This window comes from Manis pentadactyla, chromosome 11 (genome assembly GCF_030020395.1).
Source record: "Manis pentadactyla isolate mManPen7 chromosome 11, mManPen7.hap1, whole genome shotgun sequence".
NCBI classification, from domain to species: Eukaryota; Metazoa; Chordata; class Mammalia; order Pholidota; family Manidae; genus Manis; species Manis pentadactyla.
Genome location: NC_080029.1, coordinates 75,687,193 through 75,706,824, shown reverse-complemented (window position 1 = coordinate 75,706,824; position 19,632 = coordinate 75,687,193). Strand labels below are relative to the sequence as shown.

Sequence of the window (19,632 nt, the reverse complement as noted above, 5' to 3'; positions counted from 1 at the left end):
GAGCGAGTTCTCTCAAGATTTGCTGAACTTGGTTAACTAGTCAGTAAAATTCTAGACTGAGATTAAGCATCAGACTTGTTGCGTGGGCTCCAGTTCATGATTTCCAGGTGGAATGTCTCTGGGTCAAGTCTGTTGCTGAACACTCTCCCACCTTGAAATGAACATTCTTGCAAGTATGTGGCATTCTTCAGGTGAAAGACAAATAGTCTTACACTTGGCGTTGTTTTTGCTCAACCTGAGTCCCCATTTTTTCTCTATTTGGCTGCGACCACATTTCCAAAAACCTAAAATGGCTCTCCTTTACCTCCTGCATGAAGCCCTGGCCCCACACCTCTGTTCTTCCCACTGCCCACACCTTTTAACCCCGGTGTGATTCCTTTGCTCAAGTGGGCTTGTCTGCCTGGATTGCTGCCTGTCTCCTCTTCTCTGACTAAAGTCAGTTTTTATCCATTCTTCAGCGATTTCAGTCAACACAGACGCTTCCTTCTCTCTTACATCAGCATGAACTTCATGCTTACTTGGGTGAGCAGCACTTAATTCTACATTGTTTCTCATATTTTAGTAATTTCACACTAATAAGCTGTTTGAGATCAGAGATCATATCTTAAACATCTTTTCCATTCACAAACTTTTTTTAAAATTCTTGCAGCAGCTGGCATAATTGTAGACATTTAGTAAGCCCTGGGAAAAGATCATTTATAATTAAATAGATTTTTTTTTTCTAACTAACACATAAATTTTGAAACTCAGATCCCACAACAAGAATTTGTCTTCAAGCAGTTCATGAGCACTTACTGTGCAGGGCTGTTCTGAACACTTCTTCACTTTTATTAATTTATTCAATCTCTACAGTAGTAGGTAGGCACTGATTAGCCTACTGTAAATGTGCTCAGAATGCTTGCTTACATTAGCCTATGGTTAGGCAAAATCATCTAACACAAAGCCTCTTTTATAATAAAAGTGTTGAATACCTCATGTAATTTACTGAATACTGTACTGAAAATGAAAAGCAGAATGTTTGTATGGGTGCAGACATTTTTATGTCCAGATTGCATGGCTGACTGTAAGCTAGGGATTGCTGAGGCTGCCCAGCATCCCAGAAGAGTATGTACCCCACATCACTAGGCTGGGGAAAGGATCCAAATTCAAAATGTGATTTTTGCTAAATGGTATCGCTGTCACGCCATGGTAAAGTTAAGAAATCTAAGATGGGAACCATCCGTAATAATTTGACTAAGGTCATAGAGCTAATTAAGAGAGAGACCTGGGATTGGAATGCAGAGCACCTAGCTCCATCGCCCAAGTTCTTAACCACTGTGCCTCACTGGCTGCACAACACAGCTTTGAAAAATACTGTTATCTGACTTCATCTTTACCGCAATCCAGAAGATAAATGGCCTAATTGCTTCTAAAATATCAATGGGATAAAGGCACACACAAGGGTAGGGGGACCATTCTAAATTGAAGGACAATAAGGAGACATAGCAACTAAACGTGAAATACGATCCTTGGTTGGATCTGGATCAGAGGAATAATCCTATAGTGGACATTACTGGGATAATTGAGGAAAACTGAACATGAGAAGTGAAATACATGAAATTATATCAGCTATATTAGAGTTAGGCAGGTTATTGGCTTCCCCATTTTGTGAAACACAGGATCAGACAGAGCTTACTACATGGTCTCATAGTTAACAGGTGGCAGCCCTGAACCTCCAAGCTCGCTGTCTTATTCAGCCCCACACTTGAGCACAGGCCCTCACTCAGGCCTCTTCATACATTGTTGGTTCTCCAAGTCCAGGACATTGCCAGTGGAGTCTGGTTCTAAGGAGAAAGGCCTATCACCCGCAGGCCTTTGTTTTCATACCACCAGCACCCTTATGTGGCAACCCAAGCAAAAGCCTTGCCTTTTACCTGAAAATGAGATGGCAGTGTTTATATCCTTAAGGGTTATAGACTTTCTGTGTTTCCTTTCATGTTCTCCATTAAAAAAAAATTTTTTTTTATAATACAAGCCAACCAGGAAATCACTAGGAAAATATTAACTTTTGATAGGAATATACTAGGACATCTCAGATCCTCAAATGTACAGGTGATCATTTTCAAAATGTTAAGATGAAGGGGAAACAGAATTGTTAACAATTGTTATATTCAACATTTGTTGGTGGTTTCCTTGGTGCCAAGCATTTTATTTCATTTGATCAATTTTATGAGATAAGTGCTGTTTTACTGCCTCTTTTACTAATGAGAAAACTGAGACTCATAGAGGGAAGGTGACTTACCTTAAGGTCATTGAATTCATTAAATTATAGAGTCACAATTTAAATCCAGGTCTGCTGACTCCAGAACCTGCGTACCTGACTGTACATTTGTCCCGCCACATTGAAATCCACTCTGCCTACCTGTTACCCTCTTCTGCTCTTTTGTTCTGAGTCCATGAAAGCCAAGCTGTCTTTCCTCTGATTATCAACAGAATATTCATAACCCCCAAATGACATCTCCTGGGATATATTTTAAATAATAAGCCCATTTCTACAAATGTCAGAGTTCAGTTGGAAAAGTCATTTCTTTTTAAGTTTCTCTTTTTCCCTTTTGGTCATAGGGGAATCTTTGGTAGAAAGTTTAAGTAAAGCATTTTTGTGCTATTAGGTAATGAGAAGAGGGAGAAAACATATCCTTTTCATATAAAAATATATAATTTTTAGCTCTAAAACATTTGAGATTTCAAATGTTAAACTTTACGGATCACTTGTTGATTGACAAAAAGCTGCTTGTTTGGCTTTGAATCATGCTGATGTTTTATTTTAAGCTGTTTCTGTTCAGTAAGATCCCAAAGGAACCTCCCCATACGGTGAAATCTAACTTGCTCTCGAGTGAGGCTGGGAAGCTGTTTCTGACAGTCATTCATTAACACACCTGGGGACATTTTAGAACAGTAGTGGAAGAAAATCCCAGAGTCAGGTGGGAATATGTCTTCAGAGAAACTGGAGAGGGAAGTGTCTGAGAGAGTTAAAATTTGGCGAGATGAACAAGGTTGCAGAAAAGTGGACGATCATGCAAAGGCAAAAAGAAAGAAGCCAAGCAGACAGTAGAGAATAACACTCAAGGAAGAGGGAAGACATGAGTTAGTTAATGTTGTAGCAGGAGTGAGCGGAGATTAGATTTTAAAGGAAAAACTTCTGAATTTGACTGATTACTAAATGCAAAGGAAATTGTATGACAGCTGGGAAGTCTTTCTCAAAGACCAGCAAAAAACAAACAAAAAAAAGCACAAAAAATAAAAAAAGTAAAGATAGATAAATGCAACAAAAGAGGGGGAAGAAGGTGAGGAGGGAAGAAAGATAAATGCCAGCTAATATATGGAAGAAACGACAGAATTTGAAAAACCATTTAGCAACCATCAGTGTATAAATTGATTTAGGAAGGATCATCAATGGTTGTTAAATCCACTGGGGAGCAAGACGGTGGGAGAACAGGATAGTCATGTAATCTCAAGTAATCACTCTACTTATTATTAGTTTACTAATTAATTACATGCCTTACAATGGAGAAATCTAGCAGGCAAATGTCATCTCACCAATACCATATGTTCCTCTTGATACTGTGCAATGGTAAGTATACAATATCACCTAGGTAAGATTCTTGCTAAAAATGTTTAACCTGATTCTAATCATGAGGAAACAGTCAGACAAATCCAGATTGCATGTGACAAATGATTGCCTGCGCTTTTCAAAGTATAAATGTCATAAAAGACACACACACAAATATGGGAGCTTGTTCTAAATGAAACTAAAAGGACGTGACAGTTAAAGGTGATATATGAGCCTTGACTGAATCCTGGATCATGAGAAAAAAAAAGCTACTATAATGGACGTTATTGGAACAAATGGGGAATTTGAATATGGACTACATATTAGATAATATGATTATACTAATGTTAAATTTCTTGATGTGGCACTGCAGTTTTGTAAGAGAATATAGGAGACACATTTAGGGGGAAAATGTCATGATCTCTGTAACTTTCAAATGATTCAGTAAAATAAATTTATATTAATAAATAGATATATACATATAAATCAATTGTTGCAAAATGATAACAATTAGTAAACATACGAAGGTTGTATAGGTGTCTGTTGTACTATCCTTTACATTTTTCTGGTCTTGATATATAGCAAGATATAAAAAAATTAAAATCACATTTTTTATTGTTGTTATTTTGTTATCATTAATCTACAATTACATGAAGAACATTATGTTTACTAGGCTCCCCCCTTCACCAAGTCCTCCCCACACACCCCATGACAGTCACTGTCCATCAGCATAGTAAGATGCTGTAGAATCACTACTTGTCTTCTCTGTGTTGCACAGCCCTCCCTGTGCCCCCCCAACACTATACATGCTAATCGTAATGCCCCCTTTCTTTTTCCCCACCCTTATCCCTCCCTTCCCACCCATCCTCCCCAGTCCCTTTCCCTTTGGTAACTGTTAGTCCATTCTTGGGTTCTGTGATTCTGCTGCTGTTTTGTTCTTTCAGTTTTCCTTTGTTCTTATACTCCACATATTAGTGAAATCATTTGGTACTTGTCTTTCTCCGCCTGGCTTATTTCACTGGGCATAATACCCTCTAGCTCCATCCATGTTGTTGCGAATGGTAGGATCTGTTTTTTTCTTATGGCTGAATAATATTCCATTGTGTATATGTACCACATCTTCTTTATCCATTCATCTACTGATGGACACTTAGGTTGCTTCCATATCTTGGCTACTGTAAATAGTGCAGCGATAAACATAGGGGTGCATCTGTCTTTTTCAAACTGGAGTGCTGCATTCTTGGGGTAAATTCCTAGAAGTGGAATTCCTGGGTCAAATGGTAAGTCTATTTTGAGCATTTTGAGGAACCTCCATACTGCTTTCCACAATGGTTGAACTAATTTACATTCCCACCAGCAGTGTAGGAGGGTTCCCCTTTCTTCACAACCTCGCCAACATTTGTTGTTGTTTGTCTTTTCGATGATGGCGATCCTTACTGGTGTGAGGTGATCTCATTGTGGTTTTAATTTGCATTTCTCTGATGATTAGCGATGTGGAGCATCTTTTCATGTGCCTGTTGGCCATCTGGATTTCTTCTTTAGAGAACTGTCTATTCAGCTCCTCTGCCCATTTTTAAATTGGATTATTTGCTTTTTGTTTGCTGAGGTGTGTGAGCTCTTTATATATTTTGGATGTCAATCCTTTATTGGATCTGTCATTTATGAATATATTCTCCCATATTGTAGGATACCTTTTTGTTCTATTGATGGTGTCCTTTGCTGTACAGAAGCTTTTTAGCTTGATATAGTCCCACTTGTTCATTTTTGCCTTTGTTTCCCTTGCCCAGGGAGATATGTTCATGAAGAAGTCACTCATGTTTATGTCCAAGACATTTTTGCCTATGTTTTTTCCTAAGAGTTTTATGGTTTCATGACTTACTTTCAGGTCTTTGATCCATTTCGAATTTACTTTTGTATATGGGGTTAGACAATGGTCCAGTTTCATTCTCCTACATGTAGCTGTCCACTTTTGCCAGCACCATTTGTTGAAGAGACTGTCATTTCCCATTGTATGTCCATGGCTCCTTTATCGTATACTAATTGGCCATATATGTTTGGGTTAATGTCTGGAGTCTCTATTCTGTTCCACTGGTCTGTGGCTCTGTTCTTGTGCCAGTACCAAATTGTCTTGATTACTGTGGCTTTGTAGTAGAGCTTGAAGTTGGGGAGCGAGATCCCCTCCCCCTTTATTCTTCCTTCTCAAGATTGCTTTGGCTATTCGGGGTCTTTGGTGTTTCCATATGAATTTTTGAACTATTTGTTCCAGTTCATTGAAGAATGTTGTTGGTAATTTGATAGGGATTGCATCAAATCTGTATATTGCTTTGGGCAGGATGGCCATTTTTATGATATTAATTCTTTCTAGCCAAGAGCATGGGATGAGTTTCCATTTGCTAGTGTCCTCTTAAAATCACATTTTTGCTTTAGATATTTAGATTGGGCCATTTTTTGAGACAAGGAAATGGTTTAGTGGACTCTGGAATTCTCTGATTTATGTTAGGACTCCATTATAATGTTTTAGAAAATTCCAAAGTGCATGTTAATGAACACTTCCTAGGATGTCAAAGCATTTTTTTAACAGGTAGAAGAAAAACAAGTGGCAACAATTCTAGATTGTGAAGAAAAACCAAATGCAAGTTAAAAGAGGCTGATTTCCATTTTTAGAGTTGTGGGGCTTGGTGATAAAATTTCTCCTCTTACACCATCAGTAATTAGTCCTTCCCTTGTAAAGAGCAACTCGCTCACACCCCTGATATCCAGGGACTAGGCTTGGGTATTGGCTAAGCCTCTGTCCATGAATCTAAGAGAAAAACAAAACAAAACAAAACAAAATATGCTAAGGGAGGTAACCTACAGAGCGACACCTGGAGCTCAGTCCTTCAGGGCCTGACTATATTTTGTTTCAAGGCAAATCCTGCCATTTGAAGATAATAATAGCAGGACTGCAGAATCTGGGCGAGGTGGGAGTGAGCAGTGTTGCACTTCAAAACTGTTTTTATAACACCTGGTTGTCTTCGTTTATAAGCAGGGGGTGGTATAACATTTTTAAAAATTCTGAAAACCAAGTAATTTTACTTTCTCTTAATTAAAAAATATATATATATATTTCATAGTATGTTTAAGAGCAGCAAACAGCATCTTGAAATTCAGCAGTAATAGGTAATCACAACTCTGAGAAGGGTAAGTAGGAATCACTGGCCTAAGGGCACCATAGTGAAATCCCTCATTCATTCATTTATTAATTAAAAATACACTTGTTATCTCTACTGAGTAACCTGCTAGACATTGGGGAACAAGCAAAAAGTACAGTATAGTAAGTGTTTAACTGAAAAGGAAGACAGACACTACCAACCAGAGATCCTACATAGATGCTCTTCCGGGAGCAGCTGCCTAAGGCTGTTTCAGTGAGACATGGAACACTGCTACCCCTGGCCAGGGACCACACTTGGGCTGTAGTGACTCAGGGCTGACCCACCTTTATGCCCATGTTTCCTCTTTTGGAGCTACTTAGGGATGTGGGACTATGTTTAATCTTTTTTTCTGGTTTAAAATGCACCATTGTTTTCTTCTCTAAAGATTAAGCTACCCATTCTTCAATGAACTAGAACAAATAGTTCTAAAATTCATGTGGAATCACAAAAGACCCCCAATAGCCAAAGCACTCCTGAGAAGGAAGAATAAAGTGGAGGGGGGATTACACACCCCAACTTCAAGCTCTACTACAAAGCACAGTAATCAAGACAATTTGGTACTGGCACAAGAGCAGACCCATAGATCAATGAAATAGAATAGAAAGTCCAGATATAAACCCACACGTATATTGCCAATTAATGTATGATAAAGGAGCCATGGACATACAATGGGGAAATGACAGCCTCTTAACAGCTGGTGTTGGCAAAACTGGACAGCTACATGTAAGAGAATGAAACTGGATTACTGTTTAACTCCATACACAAAAGTAAACTTGAAATGGATAAAAGACCTGAATGTAAGTCATGAAATCATAAAACTCTTAGAAGAAAACATAGGCAAAAATCTCTTGAATATAAACATGAGCAACTTTTTCCTGAACACATCTCCTTGGGCAAGGGAAACAAAAGCAAAAATGAACAAATCGGACTACATCAAACTAAAAAGCTTCTGTACAGCAAAGGACACCATCACTAGAACAAAAAGGCATCCTACAGTATGGGAGAATATATTTGTAAATGATGTGGCCGATAAGAGGTTAACATCCAAAATATATAAAGAACTCACACTCCTCAACACCCCAAAAGCAAATAACCCAATTTAAAAATGGGCAGAGGATCTGAATAGACACTTCTCTAAAGAATAAATTCAAATGGCCAACAGGAACATGAAAAGATGCTCCCTCCACATCACTAATCATCAGGGAAATGCAAATTAAAACCACAATGAGATATCACCTCACACCAGTTAGGATGGTCAACATCCAAACGAAAAGGAACAACAAATGTTGGCACTGCTGCGGAGAAAGGGGAACCCTCCTACACTGTGGGAATGTAAATTAGTTCAACCATTGTGGAAAGCAATATGGAGGTTCCTCAAAAAGCTCAAAATAGCAATACCATTTGACCCAGGAATTCCACTCCTAGGAATTTACCTGAAGAAAACAAGATCCCAGATTCAAAAAGACATATGCACCCCTATGTTTATCGCAGCACTATTTACAATAGCCAAGACATGGAAGTAACCTAAGTGTCCATCAACAGATGAATGGATAAAGAAGATGTGGTACATATACACAATGGAACATTATTCAGCCATAAGAAGAAAGTAAATCCTACCATTTGCAACAACATGGATGGAACTAGAGGGTATGATGCTCAGTGAAATAAGCCAGGTGGAGAAAGACAGGTACCAAATGATTTCACTCATTTGTAGAGTATAACAACAAAGCAAAAACTGAAGCAACAGAACAGAGCAGACTCACAGACTCCAAGAAAGGACTAGCAGTTACCAAAGTAAAAGGTGGGAAGGAAGGGATAAGGGGAATAAGGGGCATTATGATTAGCACAACATAATGTAGGGGGGGTGCACAGGGAAGGCAGTATACACAGAGAAGACAAGTAGTGACTCTATAGCATCTTACTATGCTGATGGACACTAACTATAGTGGGGTATGTGGGGGTGGGGACTTGATTGTATGGGTGAATGTAGTAACTAGTGTTGTTCAGGTGAAACCTTCATAAGATTGTGTGTCAATGATAACTTATTGAAAAATAATAATAAAGCTGTCAATGAGGCCTCCAGACTCAAGGGACACAGGGTGATTATGAGTCCTCCTGTAGATCCTGGTGCTCAGTGGATTCCCTCTGATCTGACAACACTGCACAGTACCAAGGAGAAGAGCTGACATGAAAAAAGGGCCATGTACTGTGTGAAACTGTATGCATGGGCAAGTTTAGACTGGATGGTGTCCCTGGGACTGTGGTGGTATGGAGGCTAAGTTGGAAAAAGAGCTGCAGTCGCAAAAATATCCCCTTGACTTTGGTCCCTTGTGGTCTACACACATTTCTACTTTGACCTACTCATTTCCTTCCCACTGGAAGCACCTGCTGTTCCTGTCTTCCTGGGAGTTTGTGGCCTCCCTCTCTCCATTTGAACAGCCTTGGCCCTGATCTGTGGGCAGGTACAGAAAAAAGGGGGTGACTTATGTATTATAATGTGTACGGCTGGGAGTATGGAGGTGAGGGGAGGGAGAACCTCTATATGACCATGAAAATAAAAATTTAAAGGCACTGTGGCCCTGCCTCACTCTGCTCCTCTTATGGGAGAGGTTTCTACTTTTCATCTTTGGCCTGGCTGAGCTGAGGGGTGATTCAGAAAGAGCTCAACCCTTCTTTCTAACCTTGCACAAGCGGTGTGGACGTGGAGGGATTCTTGCTAAACATAAGTGACTGTGACAGTACAGGGGCAACACACAGAGGCATGTGCTCATTATATATGGCTGAAGAAATTAATCTGTCTCCAGGGGCACATGCTTCATTGTGCATTAGCTTCTAGCTGCTTCCTTCCTCCCTTCTTCTCTGCCCACTCTCTCTCTCACTGTCCTTCTGAATCTCCTTTCCCACCCTGTCCCCCCATCCACAGTCCAGCTCTGCCTGTCAGTCTCTCCACCCATCTCTGCCACATGCAAGGCTCCTGCTCCACTTTGCTGTCTCTCTTGCTGTCCAGGAGCTGCTTTTCTGTTTCTGTCTCTCATTTGCCTCTTGTTCTTTCTAGTGCACTTCCTCTCATTCCATCTGTGTTTGCCTCTGTAATACTGGCGTTGTGGGTACCCTGCAGCTAGTGATAACCTTTTCTTGTTACATTAAAGCCCATAAGCAGCACTTGGTTTATTGATTGGTTGGTTTTTACTTAATTTCTGCAGAGGAAAGAAAAGGGAATTTTTATAAAGTGAAAGAGCGGAGAGAAAACATGAAATCAAGCAAAGGGAGAACAGAAAGAAGGGGCAGTCTGGGAGGATGGGGCAGGAGGAAGAGGAGGCAGCAGGAGAGGCTGAATCCAGGGCATCTTATTTCCTTTCAGATAAAAGAGCTCAGATATTCGTGGCTGGTAACAATAAAGGGTTAAGTACCAAGTTAGGCTTGCCACATCAGAGGCAAAAGCTTCAGGGAGAAATGAGTTGGGTTAAATAAACCCAAGAAGTTGATGTGGGTAGAATTTCTTCTGCCTGACCCACTAACAACTGTGAACGGGCCATTTTAGAAATAGTTTTTTATTGAAATGCTTCAGTGGGGCATAGCCCCTGGAAGCAAGAACTTGGCTTTGAGGCCAGGCCTGGGAAGCGCTGCAGGGATGTGGCCGGTGGCTGCCAGGGGAGTAAGGCAGGGGCCGCCTGGGTCAGGCAGGAGGTGGCAGCGGCCGCTGAGTGGGGCAGTTCTGATTGCTGGGTTTGCTCTCTCCTCTTGCCTGCAATAATTAAAGCTTTCCCAATATGGTTCTGGCTTCCTGAAGGGAAACTAGAATTTAAAAAAGAAAAAACAGCAGAGATGCTTGGTTGCAATATATATGTATTTTAAATCATAACGCACTTAATCACGTCTGGAGGTCACTGGTACTGGTCAGTTTTAAAGTACCTAATCTTCTGCCAGCCCTGGCAGGAGGGGCTCTTCTAACAAAACAAAAACAATAGAAAATAAGAAACCTAACAGTTCTCACCAAATTAGATCTGATCATGTAATTCTCCACTGACCCAATCATCCTCCTTACACCCCTTCCCATCACATTTCCCTACCTTACTCCCTCTTCATCCCACCTCCTGTTTCTCTCTCCTCACAGACCACATAGAATCTGTGGACCAGAATAAATTGACGTTTCATTTTCCCTCAAAGGATGTAACCTTCCACTCCCCAAATGGCTCTGACAGCTTTCTCATTTGCTAGCTGAGGAGGCTATGAGGAGACACTGACCTTCTGGTTTCGCCTGAAGAGGGAACACTCAGTAACTGTCATGCCTCAGTCCCTGACTGGCTCTCCCTGGGCCCTTCCTCCCCAACCCCATATCCTCACCTACCTTTTCACCTTCCCTCACAACCGAATATTCTACTCACCCCCACAGTGCTCTGCAACTCCCTGCAGCCCGCCCTTGCCTGGTGTAGAGGCCTGGGGCACATCTGCCTTCAGCCCACACCATCCCTGCAAGAGAAAGCATAGGGCCTCTAGAAGTATTTGCCCCCTATTTAATCAGATTAGTCCCATCACCTACCCCGAGGAGTCAGATTTTGGTGTCACTGAGCTATCTGTGGAAGGAGGAGAAATTGTCAGACATCACTTAAAGAGCCCTGTCCCTTGGACGCCTGGGAACTGCTGAGAGAAATTAATCTTCCAGCTATTTAAGGCAATTTCTTTTCCATCATCCTTTGAAAGGAGGACTGCACTGGGAAATGAATCCGATGGGAGTCCCTGAACTGGTACACTCCACTCAACAGCCTCTCTCCAGTGCTGTGTGGCATCCATCATCCCTCTAAGCGGGGACACGCAACATCCCTGCAAAGCCAACTCCCCACAAGCGCCCAGCAGCAAGAGACCCTGTGCAGAGTGCACATCACTGGGCCTAGAGACTTGCACTTTCCTCTCCCTCTGTTCTACTTCCTTTCCAGAAAATCTACCACAAATTGAGCTCTCCCATTAAGCGAGTCTATTATGTAAGATCCAAGAAGGCAGAGAAACGGGGTTATGCCAGAGCAGAACATGGGACTATTGGTCATACATTTTCTTGCCTGAACATAAGGATTCAAGTCAGTGCAGATGACCCTAAAGAGCTACACCATGGCCACAGCCAGGCGGGAGGCAGAAACTGGGCAAAGGGAGCATTGCTTCAAGACCATCTCTCCTCCCCAGACTCATTTTCTTCCATGGGCTAAGAGCCTAGGGAGTCTTATGCTCTCTGGGGTCATGTAAAAGAATTCCAACCTTTGATTCTCTTTACACCCTCAAGGTTATTTCCCAGAGCAGTTTTTTTCAAATGCTGTTCCTCAGGGTCCCAAGAAGTGCCGGGGAGTATGTGTATGTGTGGGGCAGGAGCTACTGTAGGAAGTGGTTCAGGAGGAGGAAGGTCAGTGGTTGAGGCTCTGGACCCTCTACTCAATTCCAACCTCATTTCTTTCAGGGGCTGGGATTTCTCCCAAGTCTATTTTTTTAAAAAGGTTTTCATTTTTAAGAAGATCTGCAGACCAGTGTCCTAAGAGGCAGATGACTGTACCTGTGCCTCTCACACACCTGACAGCTGGCTGAGGGCTCCTGCCTGCTTGATTGCAGAGTAGGTCTGGGTCCACACTCCCTGCTCCAACTCCAGGGGCTCCTGAGGCACTTTTCAGCAAAATGAACCTCCTTAGCCACAAGAGTCATTTGTTTTCCAAACTCTCTTCTCCAGTCTCACTAATTCCCAATTTCCCTGCATTTGACAAATGCAATTAACAAGCCTCGATCAGTTCATGGCCAACAGTCCTCATCAATCAATACAACTCTATAGGCTGGGGGAAGGGAAGGTGCCTGCAGAATGGGGGAAGAGGCCTCAGTCCCTCTACTATGAACAACCCCTCCCAACTCCCCAGCCTCAAAACATGACACTGGTTCAGCATCTGCACCAACCATGCCCTTCTTGCTAAGCAAACACAAAGCATTGTTTATGTGACCTTCTCCCCCATTTTTTAAAGGTTTCTCCATTTACCTCCTCTCTCCCCTATGTTCGTCTTCTCTTTAACAGAAGGCCTTGCCATCTGCTGCCACCATGGCTTGGGCACCCCCTCAGTGCTGGCTGTGATCTATCAGCCAACTCTGCTCTCAGCAGGGCCTCTTCCCCACCCACGCGCTCCAGTGACAATTTTGTGCAGCTTCCTGCCCAGGAGGCTAGAAGCCCCCCAAACACACACATGCTAGAGGACCAAAAGGACAAGGATCACCAAATTCGTGGTTACTGCCGTCACACTCACACTCAGAGGTGAATTAGAGGTCCAAGCCTTTCCTTACCAACAGGGTTAAGATTCAAGATTTACCGCCTTCACCTTTCTTTTCTGCATGCAGCAACAGCTCCCCTCCCCCACCACAGGGGGAGAGCTTTTTCCTCTGCAGCTCTGCCTCGTACAGCCCTGTGCATATTTCCACCTCATCAACTTTCATCTCTTTGCAAACGGAATTGGAAAGTCTCTCCCTCCTCTCTGCGTCTCTCCTTCTCCTTTCTCATGAGCTTCATGAGTGGGGTTGCTAATGTATTCACTAGACAATGTCTTCACACCAATGTTTCCTGCAATTACAGCCACTGCCCTCCCACTGTCCTGGCTTATTTGACTGCAGAGTGCTTGGAGGAGGGACAATGTGGACAAAAGACACAACACAGGCTGAGGTTGAGTAGTGTCATGTTAACATCCCAGAAAGTCAAACAAATAACCACCTCTGCAGCAGCTCGCAGACAGCGGACAGCTGGCAACACACAGGGTTCAGTGTGCCAGAGCTTAAGAAAATTATCAATACAATTGGGGCCCCTCCACTATAGGAGAGAGGGCTCTCTATTCCTATAGTAAAAGAGTGACCCCGAGCAATGCAAGCAGCCACATCCACCCGCCTTCAGTGAGTAGATTCACTATACTTGTCATATAGATCAGCTACATTGTCACTGGAGACTCGGATCCAGCCATCCTCCCGGACATGGTAGAGGTTGACGGCACCTCCAGAGTAGGCATCTCTATAGGTGGCTTGGTAGATGGCTCGACGGGCCAGATCATAGGCCTGTTCCACCTCCAGGTCATAGGAGTAACCCCGATCCATGACTCCGTAAGCATACACAGAGCCAGAACCTACAGAGAAGGTGGCCCCCGAGATCCGGTTTCCTTCACTGTCCACGTAGTAGAGGCCTGGAAAGGGAGATGACGTTAGCAGGAAAAGAAATGACAACCCCTTCTGACTTCTAATTTATCCTCCAAGGCAATAGTTCTCCATCCCTCTTGAAGCCCAGGGCTTCAGAAATACAAGGAAACTGCACTTCTATAACATTACTTAAAAAATAAAAGTTGAAGAGATCAAACATTAAGACTCCAGGATTCTGACAGACGACAGATCTCACCTCACAGAGCAGCTGCCTTGTCTGTCCTCTGTAGAACCAGAAGGCAAGCATAATTCAAGTAGCTTAGGTTGCAGGCACAGAACTTAAGGCACTGTGGGAGATAATGTTTAAAACCATCCTAGCCCTCGAGTTTATAAACTACAGGGGTCGAGACATCCATCACACAGGAGGAGAACATGGTAGCCACTAGCCACATGTGACTATTCAGCATTTGAAATGACACCAGTACCACATGCTAAAATGGTATTTTGGATATATTCGGTTAAACAAAATGTATTATTAAATTTAATTTCCTTTATTTTTAATTTTTAAATTGTGGCTACTATAAAATTTAAAATTACATGTATGGCTCCCATTTTGTCTTTCTTGGACAGTAATGCCGGCAGAGACCAGGGGTTGGCCAGGCCAATAGCCCATTTGTGTAAATTAAGTAGTTTTACTGGAACACAACTACACCCATTCATGTACACATTGTCTAAATGTGTATATGTTGTGCTAAAACAGGAGAGTTAAGTCATTGAAAAAAAGACCACGTGACCTGCAGGCCTAAAACAGTTACTGTTTGGCCCTTAAGAAAAAGTCAGCTGACTCTGGCATAGATGAAAAACTAGACAAAGATTTTAATAGTTTATCAACTCCAACTGCCCAGGACGCCTTTGCCACCAAGTTGAGATCAAACTTCCTGGCCTCAAATACTTTCAGTGGTTCTCCATCACCTACCATCTCATCCCTCTCGTGCCCTACCAACCCACACTTCCTCCTGTATCTCAACTTCTGCCAGTGGCACCACTAATGGCTTTCCTATTCTGACAGACCACAGGAGGAGAACATGGTAGTGGTTCTCAACTCTTCAGTATGCATCGGAAGCTTTTTAAGGAAAAGGAAACTTTTTAAAAAGATGCCTAATACTCTAAATATTCTTTTCAATCGGTCTAGTGTGGGGACAAGCACGGGGTTTGTGTTTTAAGTTCTTTGGGTGATTCTAATGTAACCCAGGTTGATAACCAATGCCCTTGTCAGTTCTCAGGTTCAGATGATTTTAATGTTTACCCCAATCTAAGCCCACTCAGTCCCCCTGCCACTACCTTGCCTAGGTGAGGCTCACCACCTGGTGGCAGCCCTCCTTTCTGGCTTTATGGATCTCTCCTCCTCCTCACACACCTTAGCTCAAGCAGGACTTCCAGTTACTCCCCCAGAAACCTCATGCTTCTTTCTACCCTTCCTTTGTTCGCCGTTTCTTCTCTTCTTTACATCTTGGTCAACTGCCACTTATCCAAGAAATCTTCCCCAATTCCTCCTATCGGAAGTAACCCCCTCCTCCTTAAGCCTCTTTCAGCAGTTTTTGGTTCTTTTACAAATGGTATTCATCTCATTCAGCTTTGTACTAAGTAATCTGAGACCCTTTCTCAATCTGCTTCCTGCCTCATCCCAAATGGCACAGGATGTCAAGAAGGCGTCTTGAGAAGGTAGACTTTAGGTTATGCTTAGCTTCCTGGGTTTTCCTTGCTAACCACGTTCTGTACTCTCTTACACTGCTTCCATCACCTGGTTCAAATCAACACTTCCAAAATGCATCTCTGGATTACACAAGATGGATGGAACTGTTCTTTCACACCTTTCAAAGAGAAGTGTGTCAAGTGCGAAGATAACAAACAGATCCTGCCTCACATCCACTTTTTATCTCCTCCTTCATACTCCAGGGAGTAGGAACTGACATTCTCCAAAGTAAGCAAAAAAGTAGAGGGTATCCTACAGTTGTCCAACAGAGGAAAACTAGGCACTTAGTAAGCAGGCAAATGGGTGAAGTAAAAACAATAGGAGTAAAAAGTAACCATATCCAAGCTTGGAGGGGAAAAACTACACAGAAAGTTGACACGCTGTATTTCAGTTTGACTAAAGGGTCAAAATATGACCATTCAAAATTGGCTGAAGAGGAACTGACATCAGATACAGGGTTTTTATATCCTGGCAAGGTTTTTATATAGTCAAAGGAAAACAGACTACAGAATTTATTTTTAGAGATAGAAGAGAACCAAGGCTGATTATATCAAGCAAAGAAAGGAGATGAGCCCCCAAGGCCCCTTCTAGGCCAAAGATACCCTAAAGGACAAAAGAGAAGAGAAATGACTCACTTTTTAGTGGCTACTTACTGAGTTTTACTGTTCATTGCAGCAGCTACTAGCCTTATGTGGCTATTGAGCCCTCTGGATGGGGCTAATGCCACATGCCAACATGATAATAGTTTAGGTATTCTGGAGTAAATAAATTATTAAAATTCATTTCACCTGTTTTTTACTTTTTAAATATATCCATAAGAAAATTTTAAATTACACGTGACTCACGATATACTTCTATTAGATAGCACTGATTTGAGTTTTCTGTGTTATCCAATTTAAATCTTAAATACACTTTTTGGGGTCTTATCATTGTGCCAGAGAGAGAATAAAAGGAAAAACATTATGTGCCAGATACTACATGCCTTATGTACATTACCTCGTTTAACCAATGAAAGAGATGATGAAACAGGATGATGAAACAGAAGTGTAAGGTCACATGGGGGGTAGTCAATGACACAGCTGGCCCTTTCCTACACCACAGTGCCTTCCTTGAACAGAGAAGGAAGAAGGGCTGTGAACCTAATCAACACATCCCTAGTACTGACACAAAGCCCTTTCATTCATCTGTTGACCCAACCCCTCCTCTCTGTAGTGTCAGCCCAAGAGTCATGTGGTTGCAGCTTAACTCACCAGGGCCTCTCTTATCCCAGCCACAGATCATGGTGCCCATGGACAGCCCCATGCCTTTATACTGATACACCATGTTGGCAAGTAGCTTGGAGGCAGCTGCCACGGAGATACGTTCCTTGTTTCGAAGCTCATAGATTCGACATTGCCGAGCCAATAGTCGCTCCCAGAAGCTGCAATCTGCTGCGCCCCCAGCCATTGTGCCCAGCAGGTAGGGGTTGATCTCTATCACCTTCTTTACTGTCTGGGATGCAATGTAGGCACCCGCTGTGGCCCGGGAGTCTGCTGCAACAATAACTCCATGTTGAAACTGTTAAGATCAGAGGAAAACACAAACAGGCCTCATCAGACCACAGAAGCATCTCCTCGACATTTTTGCATTAATGCAAATCCAGAACATCTCTCTCTGTGTCGTTTTATACTTCAGTATACCAAGTATACTACAATATACTTTCCCACATCCTAATGTCACTTGAGCTTCACTTCAATCCCTGGACATGACTATACCCAGTATTACCTTCATTTTAGAGACGAAGAAACAGGTTCTATGCGATCGAATTATTTGACCAAGATTGTTGAGCTAGTTATTGCAGCTGGGTCAGGAATTCCAATTGTCTAGCTCTAGAATAGGGCTCCGTCCCACCAAACTTACCTGAAGCCACAGAGTTTCGGTTAGCCTCGCCTAGTGGAGCCACTCGGGTTCCAAAATCTTTGGTGAATCGTTACAGTATCTTTCCCTCTGCTAACATTCATTGCTGCTGCGGCCTCCCCTTTCCTAGATAGGATCAACTTGGGGTTGCGTAGCAATCAACCTAAGCAGCCTCGGGTTCCTTCTCCCACTTACTCCCAGACCCATCGCCTCCGTCTCCTGCCAGAACGAGAACCGAGGCATCCCGGGGCAATGAGACAGCGAAAACGTCGGGGTCGGTCGGGGGGCCCGAGCCTCCGCGGGCTCAGGTCCAACGGAGGCGCGGGGAAGGGCGCGGAGGCCCGGGACTCAGCCCGGCGCGCCGGCTGGTCCGCACCTTGAAGGCCAGGGTGGTGGTTCCATGAAGCATTTCGATTCTCGGCTCTTCTGGAACATCCCAGCTGGGCGCTGCCAGGCTCAGCCCATCACTAGGACTCCCTGGACCCAGGTCCAGTAGATCCGCACGACCCCCGAGTCCGAAAAACCCGCGCCGGTTCACTGGCAGCGGCCTCTCCAACACACTGGCCAGCGCCATGTCTAGTAAGGGCTAACGGCACCACCTGCAAGAACGCGCAGCAGAGGCCCGGCAACCCTTGGCCGCCGCCGCTTCACTTCCCGTTAAATGTAGTCCAGGGAGGAGCCATTTTAACTCCTGGCAACCACGCCTCCAAAAAAAAAAAAAAAAAGAGCCGGAGGCAAAGACCACTTTAACAGAGGCGAGGCGAGGCGGCGTTGGGTGGGTGGGGTTGGCAAAAATGGCTTCAGAGATGTGGCTGCCATCTCGACTGGTCATGAAAGCAGTACTGGGTTAGATTATCCTGAAACTCATAGGAAGCGATCGGAAACGTCCATGTTGACTGAGGGAAGTGAGGCTGGCCATCTTTGGGAAGGGCGTGACTGTTTGAAAATCGGTGCTGAGCCCTTTGCAGTTAGTTGTCCCAACCCAGTCCGGTGGGCGGGTGTCCAAGCAGCACTTTACATCTCTATTGCGTCAGCACCCTATTAACACGACTGAAGTTGCTATTTTGTTTAAGGGCACCCACCAATACTGGGTAAAATAACCATCTGCTCAAAGGCCATCTTCCAGTGAAGTTAGTTAAGTCACGGTAGTTTGTGGTAGGAAGCGCAACAGTATAAAAGTGCTATGTCTCTTGTTGGATAACATTAATTGCCACACTATCCACGTTCTCCAACATAACCTACGTTTAACATTTGATATTTTCTTTACCCCCGACCTCTGGTGGTATTCTAATAAGGAATTCCCCCAAAGGCGGAAGAATAAAGAAGGAAAAAAGAAGAGCTTGTTAATCCACAACTAGATTCTCAGGTCAGCTCCTGAATAACCGAGCCAATGGTTATGTACCATTCAGAGCCTGGAGGAGAGTTGAGGCGCCATAAAGATATACCAAGAGGTTCTCTAACTTAAGCTTGCTAAGACAAGTTCTTTACTGATAAAGGAATGTGCTGTATTTCCTTGTGTCTTCCTCCCTCCACCTACTTTCATTTTTCAACCCTTTGGGAACCATTACAGGCAAGGAAGTGGGCAAGTATATGAAATGTTGCCTCCTGTTTTATGGTTTTATAAAGTCAGTGCCTTCCTTGTCGGATTCCAGCAGCAACATCTGTCAATATCTACATTCCACTTTCCTCTGATGCCCGACTCATCCTCTCCTCTTCCTCAGCAGACTCTGCATGTGTTGTATTTTTAATGTTGAAATATGGCAATCCTTTTCTAAACCCAACAATCAGAATGTAATGAAGCAGAAGATCTTTATCTGTGTCTCATACTTGGATGGTGTGGAAAATGCAAAGTGCCTCTGTTTGTTGAGCAGGTATTATTTTGCAGTCACCCCTGCAATACAACTAGTCCTCCTACCGACTTCTTTCAGTGGTTCTTCCACTCTGACACTAATGGCATTTGTACCTCTCTTAAGGCAGTTTCACATTTTACCTGGGTAAGGGAACATTTGTTCCTGACTGCATTGTGATCTTTCAAAGACACTTCTCTTTTCATGTCTGTGCTCACT

The 19,632-nt window shown here is 43.1% G+C and overlaps 1 protein-coding gene across 1 annotated transcript; it reads right to left on the bottom strand.

The window, feature by feature from the left end:
* Nucleotides 1-13,452: 13,452 nt before the first annotated feature.
* PSMB5 (proteasome 20S subunit beta 5) lies at nucleotides 13,453-18,211 on the bottom strand. Its single transcript, XM_036884552.2, has 3 exons — nucleotides 17,943-18,211; nucleotides 16,921-17,227; nucleotides 13,453-13,964 (listed from the first exon to the last, which is right to left on the bottom strand). Exons 1-3 carry the CDS (start codon nucleotides 18,138-18,140, stop codon nucleotides 13,678-13,680), a joined length of 792 nt encoding a protein of 263 aa, XP_036740447.1. The 5' UTR covers nucleotides 18,141-18,211; the 3' UTR covers nucleotides 13,453-13,677.
* Between the last annotated feature and the right edge of the window lie 1,421 nt (nucleotides 18,212-19,632).

What these genes read in the sequence shown, in the direction of transcription:
- PSMB5 (XM_036884552.2), bottom strand. Translation starts at nt 18,140, where the DNA reads ATGGCGCTGGCCAGTGTGTTGGAGAGGCCGCTGCCAGTGAACCGGCGC. An exon ending in CCACCACCCTGGCCTTCAAG is followed by an intron (nt 17,228 to 17,942) that starts GTGCGGACCAGC and finishes TGATCTTAACAG; the next exon opens with TTTCAACATGGAGTTATTGT. An exon ending in CTGGGATAAGAGAGGCCCTG is followed by an intron (nt 13,965 to 16,920) that starts GTGAGTTAAGCT and finishes CTCCCTTTCCAG; the next exon opens with GCCTCTACTACGTGGACAGT.